Genomic DNA, 20493 nt, shown 5'->3' with positions numbered 1-20493 from the left:
CAACGAATCCAAAGATAACTTTTGTCAGTCCTATCTATACAATAACGATGAATTCACTACCTATTTTCCGAAAATTAAAACTTTTAAAAGAGATCATAATATATTCCAATCGTATGCGTTGCAACCAATAGCTTACAGCATGAAACGTTACGACAAAATTGTCCTACCCAAGCATACAGGTAATGTTTACCTAACGCCCTGTTTACATGTCTAAAGACACATACATTGCTGAAGACGCTCGTAGTAGTAACACGTTCTACCTACATGTGTGTAAACTTGCTGCGCTGACCGTATGCTATCCCATTATATCACGCCTTATTGATTTTTTTTCCACCGAAAACATAAATCGGGCAAACGGTTCAACGTAGTGCTGTCTGTTAACCAATAGCTGTTGATGTGAGATTTTGTGGTTAGCCCAAAAAATGAATTATAGGCATGTTTGAGGCTACACAAGTTCAGCAGCTGTTCACTTTTTGTCCGAAAGAGCACTGGATTTCATACTTGAGTGACGAGATAAATTGAGATTACTTAGATAGTAGGCTTAAGCCTTTCAGTGGCTACTAAATGCCAAAAACTACAAGTCAATTAAAATTAGAAAGCAATTTGGTCTACCTAATAAAATTTTCGCAATTTACCAACATTTAGCTTGTCTGTGAGTGACCTCAGCGCAGTCAAATGTGTTTAAAACATGACTTAACTTCTTAACTAAAGACCAACTCGAAGAAGTGTTGTATTTTTCATGTGCTTTAACTTTACGTATGTCGAAAACAATTTGGTACACGGTTTTGCAGAGATCAGTTTAAAACGCTACAAAACGTTTTTTACTATTTGTTTTTAAACAGTTTACCAAAATAGCTGTTAACAAACTGCCAATAGCACACCAGCATTTGCTGACGAGTCGTAAAAGACAATTTGGATCAGAACAGCAACCAAAGATGCTGTTTTCCTATGCAGGGACGGTGTTGACATAATTGCGTTAGTCTGTAAGTCCACAAACCTCGCTTCAGGTTTGCACACGAAGATCAAATAGTGGTAGGGTATGGTGCAAAGTATATTAGCGCATTGGTTTATACCACAAAGCTGATGTGCAATGTTGGTAAGTTTTGCTGATAGTACAGGACATATTCAAGTGAAAGAACTTGTTAATGTGGACGAATATGAGAAAAATGCGGTAACCAACATTTTTGTTACATTCAAAGAGATCTAATTTTATTGCGTTAAACGACTGTTCAGTAAGGCACGTATTGGAAACGTTTCGTTGTCAGTTTAGTGACGAACTTTAATTTTATCATGAATATTAGTTAGGTGTAGAATTTCTGCCCATAAGTAAAATTAAATGATGAAGCTTGTTTTATACAGATAACCTAAATTCATAGGCGTCGGCAGACAATTCTGCAAGGGTAGGCAAATTTAGACTCATACATTTAAGGATAAATTACGATATCAAGTAATTGTGTAAATTTAGGCTGAAATTATGTACAGCAGAATTGCGTTGCCTAAAACTGATACACTCCACAACAACAGACCTCAGCAAACGTTAATTTTTTACTACGCAAACTTTGACCCCAGAGAATGCGTCACATATTGACGTCAGTAGCTGCCGGTGACCATAATCGTAAAGTTTAAAACGTGGAACATACGGCTGCGAGAAAGCGAATGCCAGACTTGGTGCTTATTTTTTTCTCACCAACGAGATTTTTATGATCGATACCGTGCGACGTTAATGGGACAAAACAAATTTGAAACCGTCGTTTAGACCAAAATTATAAATTAAGTGAAATACGCGTCTGCAAATAGACTTAAGTTAATAGAAGGTAAAACCAGTAGCGACGAGACTAAGCTCGCCTTGATTCTTTTAAACCAGTGATTGACCAAGCAAAGTCACCCGTGCGGTAATACAAACATACTTACATGTTCATAATCTATGTAAAACAGTAGTTTTAACTATATGTCTAAATTTTTGCCCCGTAATATGCATAGTTGTAGAGTTGCTATGCTCTCATTTCATGGTAATCGTGGATTAAAATTGGGTGTTTATGCCGAGCCTATCTTCCCAAAATCTGTCTCATGCAATTATTTTTTTGCTAATTTTTAATAGTGACCCGCAAATATTTGTTAATGTACCGCAATTAAAAAAATATCTTTCTTTACCATGATAACAAATTAAGGCTTGACTTCTATAATTGTCATAGTGTTTGAAATGAAAGGAACGTATAGAAACCGCAGTGAAAATTACTATAAAAATACTTTGTATTACAGTGGTTTGCAAAAGTTAAGTCTTAATTATTTCATTAAAATATTAAAAAATGGAAGAAATCACTCGTTCCTTCGGTGTTTGGGATTACGTAGTTTTCGGTGGTTTGTTTCTTGTCTCGGCTTGTATAGGAATTTTCTTCGCTCTGATTTCGAGAAAGAAAACAAACAACAGCGATGACTACTTGATGGGAGGACGACAAATGCATGCAGTTCCGGTGGGATTTTCTCTCACGGCGGGATTCCTGTCTGCAATAACAAGTAAATAGAAGATATACATAGGCAACTGGGGTGTCATACTATCCTTTTCCCAACAATTAAGAAAATGGTGAGGTGCTTATGGAAAAATTGGTGGTTGGGAGTGTTATTATATTTGCATATTTGCATGTGTTGTATGAGTTTTGATCGATGCTTAGACGTGGGACATACATTTTGCCCCTTTTCTGTCATTAACAGCGTTCCAATCTAAAACATTTTTGTTCACTTAAGTGGTAAGCTTATATTTTTACCCTTGATACACACGACATAAGTTACATATAAACTTAGATTCAAAACGCTGTACACGCTGATAAAAAGGAGTAAAGACTGCAGTTGTTAAATATTCAAGTCGATGAACTCCTTTTGCTGTTTGACAACGAAAATCTCATTTGTATGAATCATCTAACGCCGACAATTTGATTTTGTTTGCACTTAAGCAACATGCAAACATTTGTCATGACTTGTTATGCAAACGTTTTCGTGCTATTCACCACAAAGCAAACAATGCACTGATTGTTTTCCCATGGTGAACTTACCATAAGTCGGCGCAATTACAGTTTATAGGAAAGGAGTTTGAGTGAGTGATTCATTTAATCCGCGACCTCACAATTCGTTACTAATCATACAGTGCGTAACCCCTGATAAAACCGGAGTTTTTATATGTTTCGCAAATTCCTGTACATGTTGCGAAAATGAACTTCAAAAACAGTTATACATGGGACCGTAAAGTGCCACAAACCGTCACAAATTTCCACTAATTTGTATTGGGGAAGAGGGATACATTAAATATGTATAGACCAAACCAAGCTATAGTACCCGAATAATGGTTGTTTTGAAAGTGCTTCGGTCAATATTTAAAATATTATTTGTCCACATAGCAAAAATAAGTAAAAACTTAAATGGTTTTCATTACCACGCATGAGTCACCAAACACTTTTCCTTCCGCATTGAGCGGTTTTCGTCAACCCAATAAATTCTTGAACAGCCAAAAGCGAGAAAATTGGCCGCTCCCATATAGTTGTAGACTAGTCAGGGTCAGGTTTAAAAATGCAGGCCTGCAAATTTCAACTTTTGCACATTTGCGTCGTAAGTTAACTTTCTTTTACGAATTTGTATGCGAACTGGGTGTACAATAGTTTGTTGCGTACAGCCGAACATTTATTATACCTTTGCGTAGACATGTCGGCCAAGTTGATTCATTTGGTAAACAAGTCCTTGGCGCCTAATTGGGGGTTTAAAAAGGGAGCTTTGTACGTACTTTCAGGTTAGGGTCCAAGGTTAAGGCCCGCTAACAACTTGGCGCTCCCATTTTATTTTTACATCATATATGTAAGATTAAAAAACAATGGATCAAGCACCTGCGGCTCTTCCTTATTCTGTGTTCTTTCGTCGTCGAGTATCATTTAAACGGATTGTTTTTGTTTTTCCAGTTATAGGTACCCCGTCAGAGTTTTACATTTACGGGACGATGTTCACTTGGTATATGCTCAGTTACATTATCGTTGCCATTGTGTCAGCGGAAATCTACATTCCTCTGTATTACAGACAACACATCACCAGCACCTATGAGGTGATTAAAAGTGACTTCAAAACTTCTGTAATGGTTTGGATAGTAAACTTACCTAAAACTCGGACAAGCGATTTTTCCCTTTTTCGCACACAATTTTCTTGTTTTTGATTTTATATTCCTGCCTTTTGTGATTCCACTCAAATTCTTTGCATGTCGAACTTGATTCGATATACTCCTCTTTTTGTCTGGCGTGTACAATTCACAGCTGTCAAGTATTAAACAGGGTTTAGTGGACTATAACACAAAAAAACGTTGATTGCAAAGAATAATGTACCCCTACTATAATGCAAAAGAAACAAGAATTTTTTTCACGCCACTGGTTTTCAACTTGTGGGTAATTATCCCAGAAAAGGGTACTTTTTTCGGGGGGTAACTACATTACAGTTTTGCGATGTTATTCTTCTGTGACGTCGTAATTGGTAATATTGCTTTTTATTTAAATAGGAATTGAATAAAATTCATCTGCAAGGGGACAATAAAAATTGGGTTAATTATAAGGTTCTTTTGATTTAGGCGGAAATCTATACAACTGTAGGGTTCTAGTTTGCCGTTGATCTTATGAATTGGCGGTGTTTTGCCCCTGGTGTTTTGCCCCTATTTTGATTAACCACTTAAATATTTTTGTTTGATTTTTCAGTATCTTGAACTTCGATTCAGTAAATATATTCGTGTGATGGCCACGACCATTTTCATCATTAACCAAGTGATTTATATTGGAATTGTTATCTATGCACCAGCCCTGGCACTCAATGAAGGTAATAGAATTCGATTTTATGTCTTTAAACCTGTGTCCTACCATCGTATACCCTGTAAACTATACAGGATTCTTACATTACGTTAAACACGCATGTCGTCAAAACCATTGCTTTAATAATACCGACAATTGACATTACTTGGAAACAATAAAAAATTGCATAACATTTTTGCTGTTGTTTTTTAGTGACTGGTTTGGATTTATGGACGTCTATTGCCGTCACGGGTGTGGTGTGCACGTTTTACACAACACTGGGAGGGCTGAAGGCGGTAATATGGACTGACGTCTTTCAATGCATCGTCATGGCCGTGGGATTCATTGCTGTTATTATACAAGGATGCATTGTACTGGGAGGGATAGAAAATGTATGGAAAATTGCGAACTCACGAGGGCGTATTGATTTTGTTCAGTAAGTCGATTTTTCTTTTGGGTTCTGCTTGCATTGTGTTCTTTGAGTTTGTATTTGGTTTTCGGGCGAGGTATAAAAACTTTCAATGCAGACATGGTGAAGTAAAGGTGTGCAAGTTTACTTCCGGAAGCAATGTTTAAACATTTTTCGATAAATTACTAAATTGCAAGTCATGCTGAAGTTATATTTACGATACACTTGAAGTTAATTATCTTGCACAAATACCTGTAGTTTCAAATCATGCAAAGTTAAAAAAAAAACAGAAAACACCTTTAAAATATCAAAAATGTAATGGTTTTCTTTTAAAGTGGTTTCAAGATCGTAGGAGTGGGTCTGGTAACCTCATAAGGGTAAAAAGGTCGATGACAGCATCTATGGTTTTTTGTTTAATGAAATAAAACTGCTTTTGGGGTTGAAACAGAATTCGGTTCAAAATTTGCAAACAACTTTTTAACCGAAAAAAATCGAAAGTTCCAATGTGTACAATAATATTTATCATTGCAGCTTTGAAGGCGACCCTCGTATTCGACACACGTTTTGGTCAATTCTTGTGGGGGGAACCATGACATGGGTGGGGACGTATTGTACCACGCAGACCGTAGTGCAAAGATACCTGTGTTGCAAATCTGAGCGTCACGCAAAAGCGTAAGTAAACTTCGTTATTTCTATTGCATTATATAGTTAAGGCAAAATTGTACGACTAATTGACAGATATTATAGCTGCACTATTTATTACGTGCCTATTCCTTTATCTATGCTATAGTGGCTTCTTTTCCGCTAATTCCAAATATAATCACCACCAATCCCATTACCTACTACATGTACTAAAGAATCTACGAATAAAACTACGTTTACTGACCATGTCTTAACAACAAACGTGCAATGGTCCGTTCCCAAGGCCAAATTTGTAAACTCTTTACCTGCTCGTTTTCAAGTTGAGATAACACCTTCATATATCACTGGTGATACCATGAGCATTTGCAGAAACTTTTGAAAAATAAAACGTGTCGCTTTTCGCGTCTATCCTTACATAGTGTTGGGATAACACCTGTTTATGCAGCACGGATTTTGAGTATAAGATACTGGTTTAGTGCCACTTGTGATTCTGATGCAAGAAAGCTAGATCTTATAGCACAAGCACGCAATCTACAAGTACTAATTTCTGTGCTCTATTTTACTTAGATCAGTCTACATGAACGCATTTGGAATGTGTACCATTATGGTGTTGGCCGGTTTGTCAGGTCTAACAATGTTCGCTTATTACGTGAACTGCGACCCGTACGATGCTGGGTGGGTGTCAGCGACCGATCAACTGATGCCTTACTTTGTTATGGACGTTCTCTATGCTTTTCCTGGGCTTCCAGGCGTTTATTTGTGCAGCGCGTTTAGTGGCACATTAAGGTAAAACTGTGTTAGAAAAGACTTGTTTTCCTATTTTTGCGCTCTATTCCTAGTCTGTACGGAAAACTTATTTATATTAAGTCGAGACAATTTTTTTGGTAACATTGGGTCCGATATATATATATCAGTGGAAAGGGGTAACTAAACTTTTTTTTGATGGAAAAAATGTTTACGTTATAGTTTCCGTGGAGTAAACATGTTTTTTTAATTACGTTTGTTGCCAAATTACTTAATCATCAGTGTGCTTAAATGGTCGATATATCTATACAAAACATCCCTGTTGATCAGAAAATCTCAGTGATTTGATGCAAACTCATAGCTTATTTGTTGCAAAAAAATAGATAATTTTTTTGTCAGCACCGTATCGTCTGGGATCAACGCAATGGCCACAGTTACTTTGGAAGACTTTATAAAACCCCATAAGAAGTTAACACAGACACAAGCAGTATGGATTTCTAAGGTACAAAATTATTACTTTTAATAAGTTTATAAGTTTCGGCTATGAAGATTAAATTGCTCAGTTGTTGTTAGTTTGGGGTCCATTTCGATAGCATGCATATAGCACTGTCACAACTTATAGTCAGAAATTTTCAATTATAAACTTTATCTGAGACAGATTCTGGTTGTTTTCTTTGGCGGATGCTGCTTAGCTATGGCGGCCCTGGGGTCGAATCTAGGTGGAATTCTTAACGCTGCACTTAGCATCAACTCAATGATATCTGGACCTATCGTTGCGCTCTTTACGATGGCTTGGGCTTTTCCGTGGTGCAATTCATGGGTGAGTTATACGAGTGCGAAATAGTTTAAGAGCCGAAGAACAATATAGCAGAACTTTCATTTGGATGCTACTATGGAACGAATAAAAAAATAGAACAAAATCGCCTAAAGTTTTTTGTATTTCATTTTATCCAAAGAAAACTTAAATGTGCCATGCTTAAGTCCGCAATTAATTCATTTTTTATTTCCTTTTGTGACTAAGGGAGTTGATAACTTTAATATATTTTCAGTGGGCTGAAATTAATGTATGCCGCCCTCGATTGTAAGCCGTATTTAGCGATGTAAGGTATTGTTTAATCGCACTTTTTTATGTTATCGCCCTACAGCAGGGGTGGCCAACTTGTTAGTCGTTGAGATCGACAAAAATTTTCTTAATTGTACACGATCGACTGATTTGTGGTAATTTAGACTGCAACTAACACAAAACAATAACGTAAATTTCAGCATGAGATTTGATTGACAATTACCATATATTTATATTCGAGTTTTATTGTCAAGTCAAGCATCATTTGGTTCTTGTGACAATAAAAAGTCGCATGTGTAGGCTACATTTTTTATCAAAGTAGTCAGTGGGATGTTTAAGTCATCACATGGTTTACCAACTTTTCATAATCAGGCGTGTATCCTGTCAAAGACAGCCTTAACTGTAAAATGCTTTAACTTTTGCGTTTCCTTAATCAATTGCATCTGCTTCATTAACGCAAACACTCTGTTTGTTACGACAAACATTGTATTTGTTACGACATAATTTGATGCCAAAATCACAGCTGTTACATACCAAAGAAGTGATGTTTACATTATTATTGAGCCCTGCCGTAAGAAGTGCTGTGTGGTATTATTTAATTTTAAAATTGATTTCAAATGAATACGCTTTTGATTAGTTGTGGATAATTTAGTGCGATCCACCAGTCATAAGCAGACGATCGACCAGTCGATCGCGATCAACGTGTTGGCCACACCTGCCCTACAGCATAACAATTTGTCAACAATTGTAACTCACGCAAATATTTTTACCCAGCAGAGCGTATGTTGACGTGTGAAGTCAATAAGCAAAAAATTGGTTATTTTTTGAACCGCATTTACTTGATTGTAAGCCGCCCTCGACTGTAAGCCATACGTTAAGGTGCCTTAAAAAACAATCTAAGTCGCCCTCGATCGTAAACTGCACAAACTGTAGCGTAAAAAAAATATAAGCCGCGGCTTACAATCGTGTAAATACAGTACGACATAAAAATGTAAGCCGCAAAAGCGGTGAGGTAAAAATTTTATAAGCTGCGGCTTACGATCGAGTAAATACGGTATTGGATCAATTATTGACTATTTATTGCCTTGCATTTTTAGGGAGCTTTCACTGGCGTTGTAAGCGGACTATCAGTATCAGTTTGGTGTTATATAGGAAGCACAGTTTATCCGCCGACCAATAAATACCTTCGGGTGCTGGAACGCAGTACAGTGGAATGCGTATTTCCGAACACAACTGTTGGTCCTGATGTTTTCACTACAGGTAACATCGTTTTGCTGGAACTTATAAAAAGCGGGTCGACCACTGAGTTTTGTTTAGTTATTAAATAGCTTTTTTATGTCTTTTTTTCAAGGGCAACACAAGTCAATGAATAATGACGTCATCAAATATGACGATATAGAAAAAAAACACAATTTTGTTATTTAGCATGTTCTTAAATCAGGCATATTTTAAATAGGCACTTTCTCTAAAAAATACATTTTATGACTTCATTTCGATAACAATGACGTCATGAAACTGACATATTAACCAAACTCGCGCCTGATGTACAGATGCATTGCAAACCACGACGGAAGCATACAGACCACCGATTGCAGAAATGTATTCTCTTTCCTACGCGTATTACGGAGTTTTTGGATTTGTCGTCGCAATGATTGTTGGACACATCGTTTCGTTTCTAACAGGTGACCATTGCAATGCTATTTATCTTATTAACGCCGAGTTGCATCGTTTAAGTTGGACTTTATGTAAGGATTTTTGTTGTGGTTGGCCATGGGTTTTGAGGCACGTACTTAAGGAAGAACTTGGCAAAGTAGATAAAGTAACGGGATATGTACTGGTTATGCTGTAATTAAATGGAATCATAAGATTATAAAAATAAGTTTTACAATTGGTAGGAAAAAAATAGTGAAAATAAGCTACTAATAACTTACAATCCTAAACTTTTGCTTTTTAAATAACAGGCAAAAAATGACTTTCGAAGTGGTAATTTTCTTGGGGTAATATAAAATATGTATGTAGGTGTTTAGGTGCGGGGACTTGTATGCAAAATACTACCATCTCTACACTTATTACCATGTGTCAATTAACACATGACCCTTAATCAAAAACACAACTGCACTGTCGGGTTGAATAACATTAACATTTTAAACAAACCAAAAAACAAACTTACAAATTGCCCAAACAGGTTACCAACGTCCCAGTGAGTTACCGGCTGGTGTCACCATCCCATTTTTCGATCATCCAATCTTCAAGTGGCTTCCTGAGAAGGTTCGAAGATTTTTATGGTGCGGCGTGCCCTATGACAAATACAGAGACGAGAAAGAGTCGGGAAAAAACACAGGCAAGACCGAGAACGATTGGGTGGATGTCAAGGAGTTAGAAATCAAAGAAAACGGAAACACCAACGTTGCTTATGTAACAGACGATCGTGATTCGGGCATCAGCGAGCCCGAGGTTACGCCACTTTGATTTGACGATATCACAGAGCTATTTTAGGACTATAATTATTATATACACTGTAGAATAGATAAAAGTGTTACTTATTTCGTTTTTTTGGTAAGTTTTTTTGAGCAGATTTTCTCAACTATTTTTTCTTCGTTTATGAGAACATATGAGATTAATTGAATTTACACCCAAACCTTTCGCACGCATAGGCCTATACGTAGAACGAAATGTTTTCTGTTTGCAACGATAACAACTGCAATATACGTTTAACAAATTTGTCGTTCAACTGGTGTAATGCTAAACAAAATACTAGTTGTAGTTTCAAGAACTTGTAGTTTTGCTGACGTTTCGCCTACCAGAACGGTCGGGCTTCTTCAGAGCAATGAAAAATGTATTGCGAGCACACAAGCGAAAATGTACAAGGGCAGCGGGATATAACGAAAAATAATTACGCAAGAACAAAGGCTTTCCATGAGAAGTTCAATTTCGTTGATATATTTTATCAACGCCTGAAAAAAGTCCATTCGGTTCCATTAGTGCGGTTTATTCAATGGATTAGGGATCATACATACATATATATATATATATATATATATATATATATATATATATATATATATATATATATACATGTTATTGTGAACTTAACCAACTTACGAAAAGCAGCAGGTGTTTTTGGATCTCAACAAATAACACCCGTGTATACGTTATATACACGAAAAGACGAATGTTGAAGAGCGAATAGTTTTCACTTTGTAGTTTTGTCTTTTTGCAACCGAAACAAGACATTTTAAATATTCGCCAAAACAGTTTTAATGGACGTTTTGTTACGAACACAAACATAAATAAATCGAACAAACTATCTTCGTAGCATATTCACTGTATTTCTTTTTACGACGTCTTTACACTGAATTTTGACCGCAAATTTTTCAACTAATCTATTGGGCAAAATGTGTCTTACGCAAACAAAATTTGATTACTCTTTTGTAACTGTCAAATTTTCGTTCCAAACAAATCTGTTTTATTGCAACTAATCATATTGTGAAGCAGGTTAAACACTGAAGAAACTTCATGTTGGCATGAAAATAAAAAAATAAAAAAGTTTTAGTATTAATTATGCTTGGTCCATGTGTTTTAGACTGACTTTTTTGAAAGATCACAGGTTATAGAAGGAACCCTTGGCTTACCCAACCCGGCTTGTAAATTGATATTTAAACTTGTTCGTAACATTAACAACATAAATTTAGGTAGCATAAATAAAACACTGTTAGTAAGAAAAAAACACTGTCGGTTTAGCAATTGCTTAGCGGAAAATGCCCTTGGAACTAGGAGGCCTGCAATGTTTGTCATTTGGTATATCCATCACAGGACAAAATCTCGTTTTAAAACTTAGTTTTTGTTTTGACTCACTACTGGTATAAACGTGAAACTTTTCTGCCTTGGAAATTCTTTTATTGAGTCTATTGCACAAGTGAAAGAAAAAGGTACCAAAAAACAACATCGCTTAGCAAAATTTGCTAAACAATATTGCTTATCATGACAGAAAATGCAATAACAAACATCGCTTGGTACTATAAGATACATAATTTGCTTGAAACACCAGAAATACGAGGTGTTAACGTTTTAAAAGCAAATCAGTAAAAGTGTAACTCATGGAACACAAGGCTGCATCTATGATGCTTTTCAAAGACTTTGTCAACCACCTGCAACATACATGCTAAAGTGTGTGAAAACAGTTTTACGAAAAAGCAGAAACAAACCGATTAGCGTGGCCCAATGGTTCGCGGACTCACAACGGGGAAGGTTAGTACGGTTTCGTCAGTATTGCATGGATGCAGAGGCAATACAGTCAAAACAAAACAAGATTGAGAAAAACTGGCCTAGACGGAACAAAAGTTCGGGGCACTGTCATAGTTTTCAGAAAATTACATTGTGGTCGAATCTCCGCCAGAAGCGTAGTTTTTTTATGATTTGACCTGTTGCATACAAACCAAACCACACAGACAACATGCATTTTCGATGAAGCTTTCCAATAATAGGCCCCGAGTTTTACAAAAATGCAAGGTGGCGGACATAAAAACGACGTCACTTTATGTGACGTCACTGAGGCGTGCAACTATACGAACTCAAATTCAAAGCCAAACAAACTTTGCATAGAATGCAACGTTCGTCAAAATCAGAAAAAAATATGTTTGAAATGATGTTTAGTTGGCAATTTTAACACGTTGCTGTAACGTTTATCGTTGGCTTAGCAACGTTTAAAAAATGTTTCGTCCAGTTTAACTATTTATTACAACACATTTGCACACAACCATAGCCCAACATTCACTGGCAGACAATTGTGTGTTTGACGCCATAAACAAGGCAATAACCAAAACTGTTTGCAGTTTTCAGGGACGCTTTGTTGCTGTATCGCCAGCACGTTTGTTTGAAAGCAAAATATTTCTAAATTTTTATTCGATTTGACTATAGTTCGTACGTTACAGCAACAAACTACCCAAAATATCCACGGTGGCCGCCACCGTGCTTTCAAAAAACCCAAGGTGGCGGCGCCACCCCGCCACTGCCTACTCGGCGCCAATGTTTTCATTTTTATTTTCTTGAATATATCCACTGTCGCTTTCGTCGTCCAGTAGGGGCTTTCCCTCGTCACCTTGCTTGTTGTAAGTCACTTTATTCCATTTCTGTTCCACGCCACTGCCCAGAATCACGTATAGCACTGTACCGATTATATACACGCCGGCAACGATGTAGAAGACATACAGCCACTGCGTACGACTCGGCTTAATAAGACGCCGGTAAGGTTAAAGGAAAATCGGGGTTAATTTTTAAGCCGCCCGGAAACGTTTTCGGTCGCTTTTTCTTTGATAATGCTTTACGAACGAATCTTTTAAACCACGAAAACGAACTTTTGAGCGCGTGAAAAGACCCCGTAGATGTAGGGGTATAATTTACGCTTTTTAAAAAGCAAAAATTAAGAAGACTTATTTTAACAATGTAAGCAACAACTAAAATTCAACCCAAAAGGTAAAAAATATTTGAAAAAAAACATCACTGTTACCAGTATGTTGAATTATATTGTTATAGATAGAATAATATATGTTAAACTACGTTTCGCAAACGCAACACAGTATTTTTTAAATCACATAAGATATAAGCTTCTAACACTTACATTAGTTTCAGTAAGGGCACCCACAACAATTGGAGTCACAAATCCAGGAATCCAGCTGTTAGCGATTCCCATTAAAATGCCCGCGTATCTGCGTAAGTATAATAAGCCGTTAGCCGCGCAGCACTAAAGTAAAATCTTACTCTGCAAAACGTAACAATTTGTATCGGGTCTCATGAATTTCGTATGATGAGTTTGTTACGAAATTCTCCTAAATTGGTAAACTGTAATCGAAAATGTAAAAAATAATTGAAAACGTCGATGTAGTCATTTAAAAGAAAACAGAAAACCGTAAATGGGTAAAATAATATTTTAACACAACTACATCAAAGTTCATATTGCGACCAAAAGTTCAATGTTTTTTGGAAGGTTCATAAAATGCGAAAAGGGAATTTTTCGGTTTTAAAGACAGGTCTAATTACGAGAAAACAAACGCATTTAAAAACAGGGACAAAACAGTTCAAAAGCCTTTGGACACTTCTTTAATTGATGTAACGTTAATTCACACGGTTTCATGTCAGAAAAATACACAGAAATGCTACGGCCCACCTTGATGCAATGTCAATATGGTTGGTGTTAAAACCGGGAAACGAAAACCCGTTGAAAGCTGTGCCAAGACAGATACAACTGACAGCTACTATCTGATCGCATCCAACGTGGCCCGCTACCACGAAAAATATAGCTGGGCCTATAAAAGCTGTTGAAACAAGAAAAAGGTTAAATCGTTTGCCTTTTTGTATCTTGTATACCACAGAACTGTTTTAAAGCAACGCTGTTTTTTAACAAAATCAAATCTGCTGGCCCTTTTAAAAATTAAACATGAATGTTATTTTAATTTTATAAAAATTGTACTTACTTCAAAATTAGAATTTGCACCCAACAAAACAGCGGAGAAAGGGTATTTTAGCTTATATTTAACGAACATAACTATTAAACAAAGTCCTCAAGAACCATAAACGTATACGTATCGTCATGCTATATCGGTCGTTTTTCAAACGGCAAAATTGAGAATTCAGTTTTAAAAAACAAAGCACCCTTGCAGATTTATTGTTACTTTAAGTAGTACGGGATGATAGGCGTTCCACAAAATATAATTCCGCGGTTATTCCGCAAATTGTACTAAAGAATACTTCGCCCAGTATAGCCTTGGTGGGATTCGAACCACCAACAATTTACCTATAGAGTTACATATTTTTCGCGTTTGTGTGGTTGTGAAAACTCCTTTTTCACGCAAAGTGTCGGCAAGAAGTCCGCTCAGATTAATAGAACATAATCAAATAAGGAAGTGCAGATATAAAGCCATTCTGTGAAAAAAGATCAACTCAATAAGAATAATAAAATACTGGACAACACGAAAAGAGCTAAAAATAATGTTGCAATATGACAATATGATGCACAGTTACAAGTCGTTTCGCAGTCAAATGATATGTGTTTGGTAAAACACTCTTGTCATGGTTATTGTTTGTGGCACTGTGCATAGGTTATGCGCTTACAACAAATATATTAGGGCCTAAAAATCGCACTTTCTTGTAGTTAACAATAACCATATCTTCAGGACACTGGGTGCACAAAAATATTACATATGTCTGGAAAAATCTAAGTATGTGATTGATAATATCCATCAATCTGCTACATACGTGGCATTCAGGGTGGCTGTGATAAATTGATTTTTTGCAGGTCGCATTTAACACAACGAGCCAGACAAACGTGTGCCATGCGTGTATGGGGAAATCTACAGTTACAAAAGGCTTTCCAAGGGGTAAATACGGATGACACAAAGATGAGTTCATTAAAAAAAAACACCTAAAACTTTTTAAATTTGCATATTTCAGACACCAGCCAGTGCATTTGATGATGTGTATCTCAGGTCTGATGAAACAAATAAGGTATAACATTTTTTTACATTTTTTTGCTTCGGTGCAAATCTAGTCGTTTCTTAAACTGTACAGTGTACAGTAACGGCAAACCCCAATACGAAACCTAAATAAAGTTTTGACTAAAAGTTCAACAAAACCCCAAAGGTGTACTCGAATATTCACCTGTGTTATATCAAACTGTTGCACCTCCTTTAGGTACAGTGGCAGACAAGTTAGAATGGTGTAGAATCCCCAGTTATTGCAGAAATGCGCAATAGAAATGGCCCACACTTCCTTGCTGGTCGCTATCTCAAACCACGGAACCGGCAAATCGTTGCAGCGCTGCAGAGAAAACGTCAATGGTTAACCTTAGCGAGTCATATGATCCGCAACACAACACAATGCTTGCACCACAGTACGGGTAAATAAATATTTCACAACGATCAACAACTGCTGTTTTATGCCTTCGGGGTCAATCCAACCTAATTCTCAGATGTAGTGGTCGTTCTTGTTTGCAAGACAACGTTGAAAGTATAGTACAAGTTCTATGCAACGTTTTAATTGTCTGGATTTTATCTCAGACCTTCAATTGGCGTAAAAAGGCTCTTTTACAAAACTTTCGTTGAAATATAGAAAAAAAATAGTTCGATATCATACATAGTGTAACACGGTTTGATTAAGAAATAACCAAAACATGTTGACAATAAAATTTAGCTAGGCAATCAAAAAGTGTCCCATGGACTTCTAATAGTTGAGTTGAGTTGAGTTGAGTTTATTTCGCTTGGTGAAAGACGACATAGCGACACAATTGCACTAAAACAATCACCAAGCCGGAAATAGCTGCGCAACGTTAAAACGTTATGGAGCGCATAAAAGTGTCGGGCACAAGTGGTGGATGAGAGCCAAAACGCGCTGCAGCTACACGGTAGTTGATTTAAAAGTTCTCACGAAAATGAAAAATATACTGGAATGATAACCTCTGCTGGGTCAAGACCTTGAGCTTGTTTCTTATATATCTTGGAACGCTTTTAAACAAGCCTTATCATTGGGAACTAATGTGCAAATTATTTTTTTGAAATTACTCAATCGTCAATATCATGACAAGAACATCAATATCATGATCATGGTGATGATAACATTGCAAGTTTATTTTCCGTAATGCACACAGTTTTATATGTTAATGACTAATTGTGTTGTAACCACAACTGTTTCTCATATCCGTTTAATCAAAATGAAGAAGCCATAAATTTTAAGCTGATGTGTAAAGATACTAGTTTGTTGCAAGCTGACATGTGAAGATGAGTATCTATAGTACATAGTTTCTCATCCAGTAACTTTATAGAGATAAAAGGCTCAGAAGGATATTCTCCTGGCAATATTAAACAGTCAATCAGCAGACATATGCCAAAACTTGTACAAAGCAATCGGAAATAGAAAAATACATTAATGACTTCCAAACAATGCTGAGAAAAATTAACAACATCCTGCAGAGCTGCAATCAAAAACATTTCAGCCATAAAGTGCAATAATTCTTTAAAAGTAAGACATAGGCAATGAATTGTTCATCACAACAATTTATATGTTTATTTATATGATAGGGCTCTCACATCATTGTTTGACTAATCAACTCCCAAGCACCAAGTCCTCATATATCCAAACTTAATCTGTCTTTGTCTTGTTTTAACCATTCTAGTTACAGACTTTTTGGTAATGCTGCATATACCAAGGTTTTGTAAGATAATTTATTGACTCTTTCTTACATGGCATTGTTATGTTTGCATGTCTTTGGATGCATACTACTTACTATGATAAACCTACGAAAAAATCACTCTACTTTTAAAAAGCATACATAAGGTACAATGCCCTATGAACTATGCAATACCTCGTGTAAAACTGGCAAATTTAATTTGATGTTTAAGTATGTAATTACTAAACTTACCAAATATGTAAAAAACAGATGGCCAGCCACCCAAGAAAGATGAGACACACAATATACCAGATACAGGTTGGGCTATAACAGTTCCAAGGTGAATGCCAGCATATGTCAGTGATACAAGCATGCTTCTTTCAAGGGGAGGTGCCCATTGTCCCCACATGGAATGCATCGCAGGCAATGTAACACCCTGTTCATAAACAAACAAATAGTGCTTTACAAATTCTGAACACATGAACAATAATATTGTCAAAAATCAAACCATTAGATATATGACACCAGGCCTTCGGTTGAAGTAATTTCAATACTGTACATGTATAATAAGTATGCGGCGAATTTAAATGTATGTAGCGGACAGAAACTGTTGTCAGGATCAAAAGATGAAAAAGAATACAAAACACTAAAGATTTCCTACAAAAAAAAAACACATCAGCTAAGGTCAATCTAGCAGCATTCAGTCTCTAAACAAGGGGTGAGAAATCGATGTCAACATGGCAGATGGCAGATTTTGGGCCTTAAACAGAATTAAAACCACCAGCATATGTATTTATCACTAAAGTATTAATGACACCATTTCTTAGCTGCAAAGCCATACTTGTAATATATGTTTAATTAGATTTGCAATTCAGATTGGCAGTTTTTTCCACAGCTGCCACAAAGCACATTTGACAACCCTACACAGGGTTCCTGCGCAATTTTCGTTCATAAATTCAATGACTTTTCCAAAACTTTTCAAGGAAAAAAAAATTCCATAAGCTTATTAAAAAAAAATCAAGCTATTCCTATGGTGAAACTAGTAAAGAGGCTTTGGTAGATGCAGCCAATTTACCATACTTGCAAATTTGCAATGAATATTCATATGTTACATGATTTAAAGTCCTATCTCTATCTGGCATTTTCAGGGTAAAACAGTTGTCATTTCCATACTTTTTCAAGGACTTTTACAAAAGTTGGTCCTTTACAAAACTTTTCCAGGCCTTAAAAAAAACAAATTTAAATTCCATAACTTTTGCAGGTTTTCCATACCCGCGGTAACCCTGCCTATAGAGCAGGGGTTCTAAATTGGGGGGTCCGCAAAGCGTATTCAGGGGGCCCGTGCCAATTTCTCAATTTGCACAAAACGAGATTGACAAATCACGATTTGAAAAAATGCTTCGGCGTTTTAAAATAGAATGAAACTTGTTCAAAACATTTTTTTATAGGCGACAACCCAAAATGCATTGTGACATTTTAATCCCATTGTGATGCAAAACCCAAACAAAAGGATTTAAACTTTGGCCCTGGGCCCAACGTGGTTGGTATTCAATACACCATATATTGGTAGCTTGTCAATAAAAATGGACAAAATGTACCAAAAATACCTAAACCTTAGAAGGGGTCCACAACTAGCTTACAGCTTTAAAAAGAGTCAGCAAAGGCAAAAGGTTGAGAACCACTGCTATAGAGTCTTACCTCACCAATGCCATCGATAATACGGACAGCCATCAAGTTGTTCATACCCAAGCCTATCATTATTCACCAAAAAAATAGTCTCATGCAAATATGACAAAAAAAACTTGAATAATTCAATATGTGATCAGCCAGGATCAGTAAATTAATGTTATCTTTGCACATTGTGTTGACTTACTTTCTAGCTAGATAACCACCAGGAATTTGAGTGGTGATATATCCATAAAAGAATGCTCCAAGAACCAAACCTTTGTCATGCGCACCCCAGTTAAACTCATCGCCCTAAATACATTGAACCAGATATTACAAATGGATGACAACATATTGCCCAGCAGATCCAATACTGATAATAAAGGTGTACAATGTTGTTCATACTGTAGACAGTGCACACTGTTTTGACCTATAAGGTCTCATCAGTGCAGCTGGTGATGAGAGATAGGCTGTATTGGCTAGTGTAGCCATCCAACGGTACAGTGTGTTAGCCTATCTCTCGACCCCAACTGCACTGAACTGCTTGATGCCTTTGCAATGTCACTTATATTGTTTTATTTTGTTTAGACGCAAATATGGTATTAAGTAATATAACTTTGCAACAACAGTTGTGGTTCATCTCATAGTTAGTCTGCCAAACATTTTTAAGTTTTGAAAACCTGTTACTAAATTTAGTCCTCAACAAAAAAAGCTATTAACACCAAACACAATTCGAAAAGATCCACATTAGATGACTTTATTTTTGCCTAAAAAATTTCTCCTGATAACATCAAATTAAATGTATCACACACAGAATATGGTTTACAATTTACCTAATTTAAACTTGAAGGATATAATCTTAGGATTGTTTCATCACACTAAAAAATACAAAAATACAGAAATGTATGGAAAACTTAATACCGTCATTAACAGAATTTTTAGCTCTTCCGGCAGTTTTTTATTGTAATATGCCAACGTTTCGATGTCCCATTAATACCGTCATATTCATATGATGGGAACTGACTGGGCAGGCATCCTTGGCAGTATGATTTACCACTTGATAACTTGCATTCACCATAGACAATATGGCAACACTGAGGTTTACTCGAAGGGCATAGATATTCATGAAACCAAAAAATCCCAGGTATGCTAAACAGAACCTGGTTGAAAACCATTTCCCAACTGCAAAGAGAGTAAAGACGAAAAATAATGCATAATTTGTAAATACCTATTAAAACATAAAAGCCTCAGCAGTCAGCACTAATGTCAACAGGGTGTTTTGTAAAATGAATGCGTATTTGTACAATAAATCACACGGCTGAATTGGCCTTTTATCTCAAGAATCTAGAGGGTATTTTTTGCATGCTTTTGTAACATAATGACCTTATATTCGCACTGACGTCATGAGTAAGAGCGGACGTGACTTGTAAGTTTTCCCATTACGTGATTTATATACCTCAAGTGTTTGATTGCGTGAGACCGCAGAGGTACATCCCATATAATTGCTAATTGATGTTTTGACATAGGATGTAAATGTTCTGTACCTCCAGGCAAATCACAGATCCCATGTGCGTAGTTTAATGACGTTGTTTTGATATGTGTTTATATACCGTGTGTTCCAATGTCTCGTGGGGCACGAGGCACAAGGGCTTCGCCCTAGCCCTGGACTATATTCTATTCGATTCGACTTCGGTTGGGCGTATGAATCACATTACGTCAAGCCACGTTTAAATTGCATTACTGTTGGTGTTATAATAAAACAAACTAACCAACGGCTGGACTATTGCTGTTAGCACAATCGGAAGCGCAAGTCGCAGAACACGTAATAATACACATACATACCTATTTCCTACACTTTCACCTTGCAAAGTTTATTATTCATTCAACAAAAAATATAGCGTCATGATTTTGCCGACGCCGATGCCTTGCTTGATGCATGTTTTTTGCTTTGTTTGCGTTTACTAATCCGCTATCACCGGCTCGGATAGCGCCGTCTTCATGTGTG

The 20493-nt window shown here is 36.5% G+C and overlaps 2 protein-coding genes and 1 pseudogene across 3 annotated transcripts; 1 reads left to right on the top strand and 2 right to left on the bottom strand.

Annotated features, from left to right (window-relative positions):
- The first annotated feature begins 2266 nt into the window (after positions 1 to 2266).
- On the top strand, positions 2267 to 10646 carry LOC145237396 (sodium-coupled monocarboxylate transporter 1-like). The gene is made up of 11 exons (XM_080100242.1): positions 2267 to 2514; positions 3942 to 4081; positions 4719 to 4836; positions 5022 to 5244; positions 5749 to 5889; positions 6427 to 6645; positions 7003 to 7105; positions 7262 to 7423; positions 8764 to 8926; positions 9217 to 9348; positions 9852 to 10646. Exons 1-11 carry the CDS (start codon positions 2307 to 2309, stop codon positions 10133 to 10135), a joined length of 1893 nt encoding a protein of 630 aa, XP_079956368.1. The 5' UTR covers positions 2267 to 2306; the 3' UTR covers positions 10136 to 10646.
- A 109-nt stretch (positions 10647 to 10755) lies between these two features.
- On the bottom strand, positions 10756 to 17147 carry LOC145237754 (sialin-like; annotated as a pseudogene). The gene is made up of 6 exons (XR_013862024.1): positions 17076 to 17147; positions 15320 to 15478; positions 14457 to 14584; positions 13830 to 13977; positions 13284 to 13371; positions 10756 to 12894 (listed from the first exon to the last, which is right to left on the bottom strand). The product of XR_013862024.1 is annotated as a sialin-like (transcript).
- On the bottom strand, positions 17109 to 19463 carry LOC145237395 (sialin-like). The gene is made up of 3 exons (XM_080100241.1): positions 19410 to 19463; positions 18697 to 18800; positions 17109 to 17259 (listed from the first exon to the last, which is right to left on the bottom strand). The coding sequence occupies exons 1-3, from the start codon at positions 19413 to 19415 to the stop codon at positions 17181 to 17183; spliced, it is 189 nt and encodes a 62-aa protein (XP_079956367.1). The 5' UTR covers positions 19416 to 19463; the 3' UTR covers positions 17109 to 17180.
- Positions 19464 to 20493: the final 1030 nt, after the last annotated feature.

This window comes from Phallusia mammillata, chromosome 7 (assembly GCF_965637545.1).
Source record: "Phallusia mammillata chromosome 7, kaPhaMamm4.hap1.1, whole genome shotgun sequence".
In the NCBI taxonomy this organism is placed as follows: domain Eukaryota; kingdom Metazoa; phylum Chordata; class Ascidiacea; order Phlebobranchia; family Ascidiidae; genus Phallusia; species Phallusia mammillata.
Note: the sequence above shows the minus strand (reverse complement) of the source record. Positions and strands in the feature narration are given on the sequence as shown.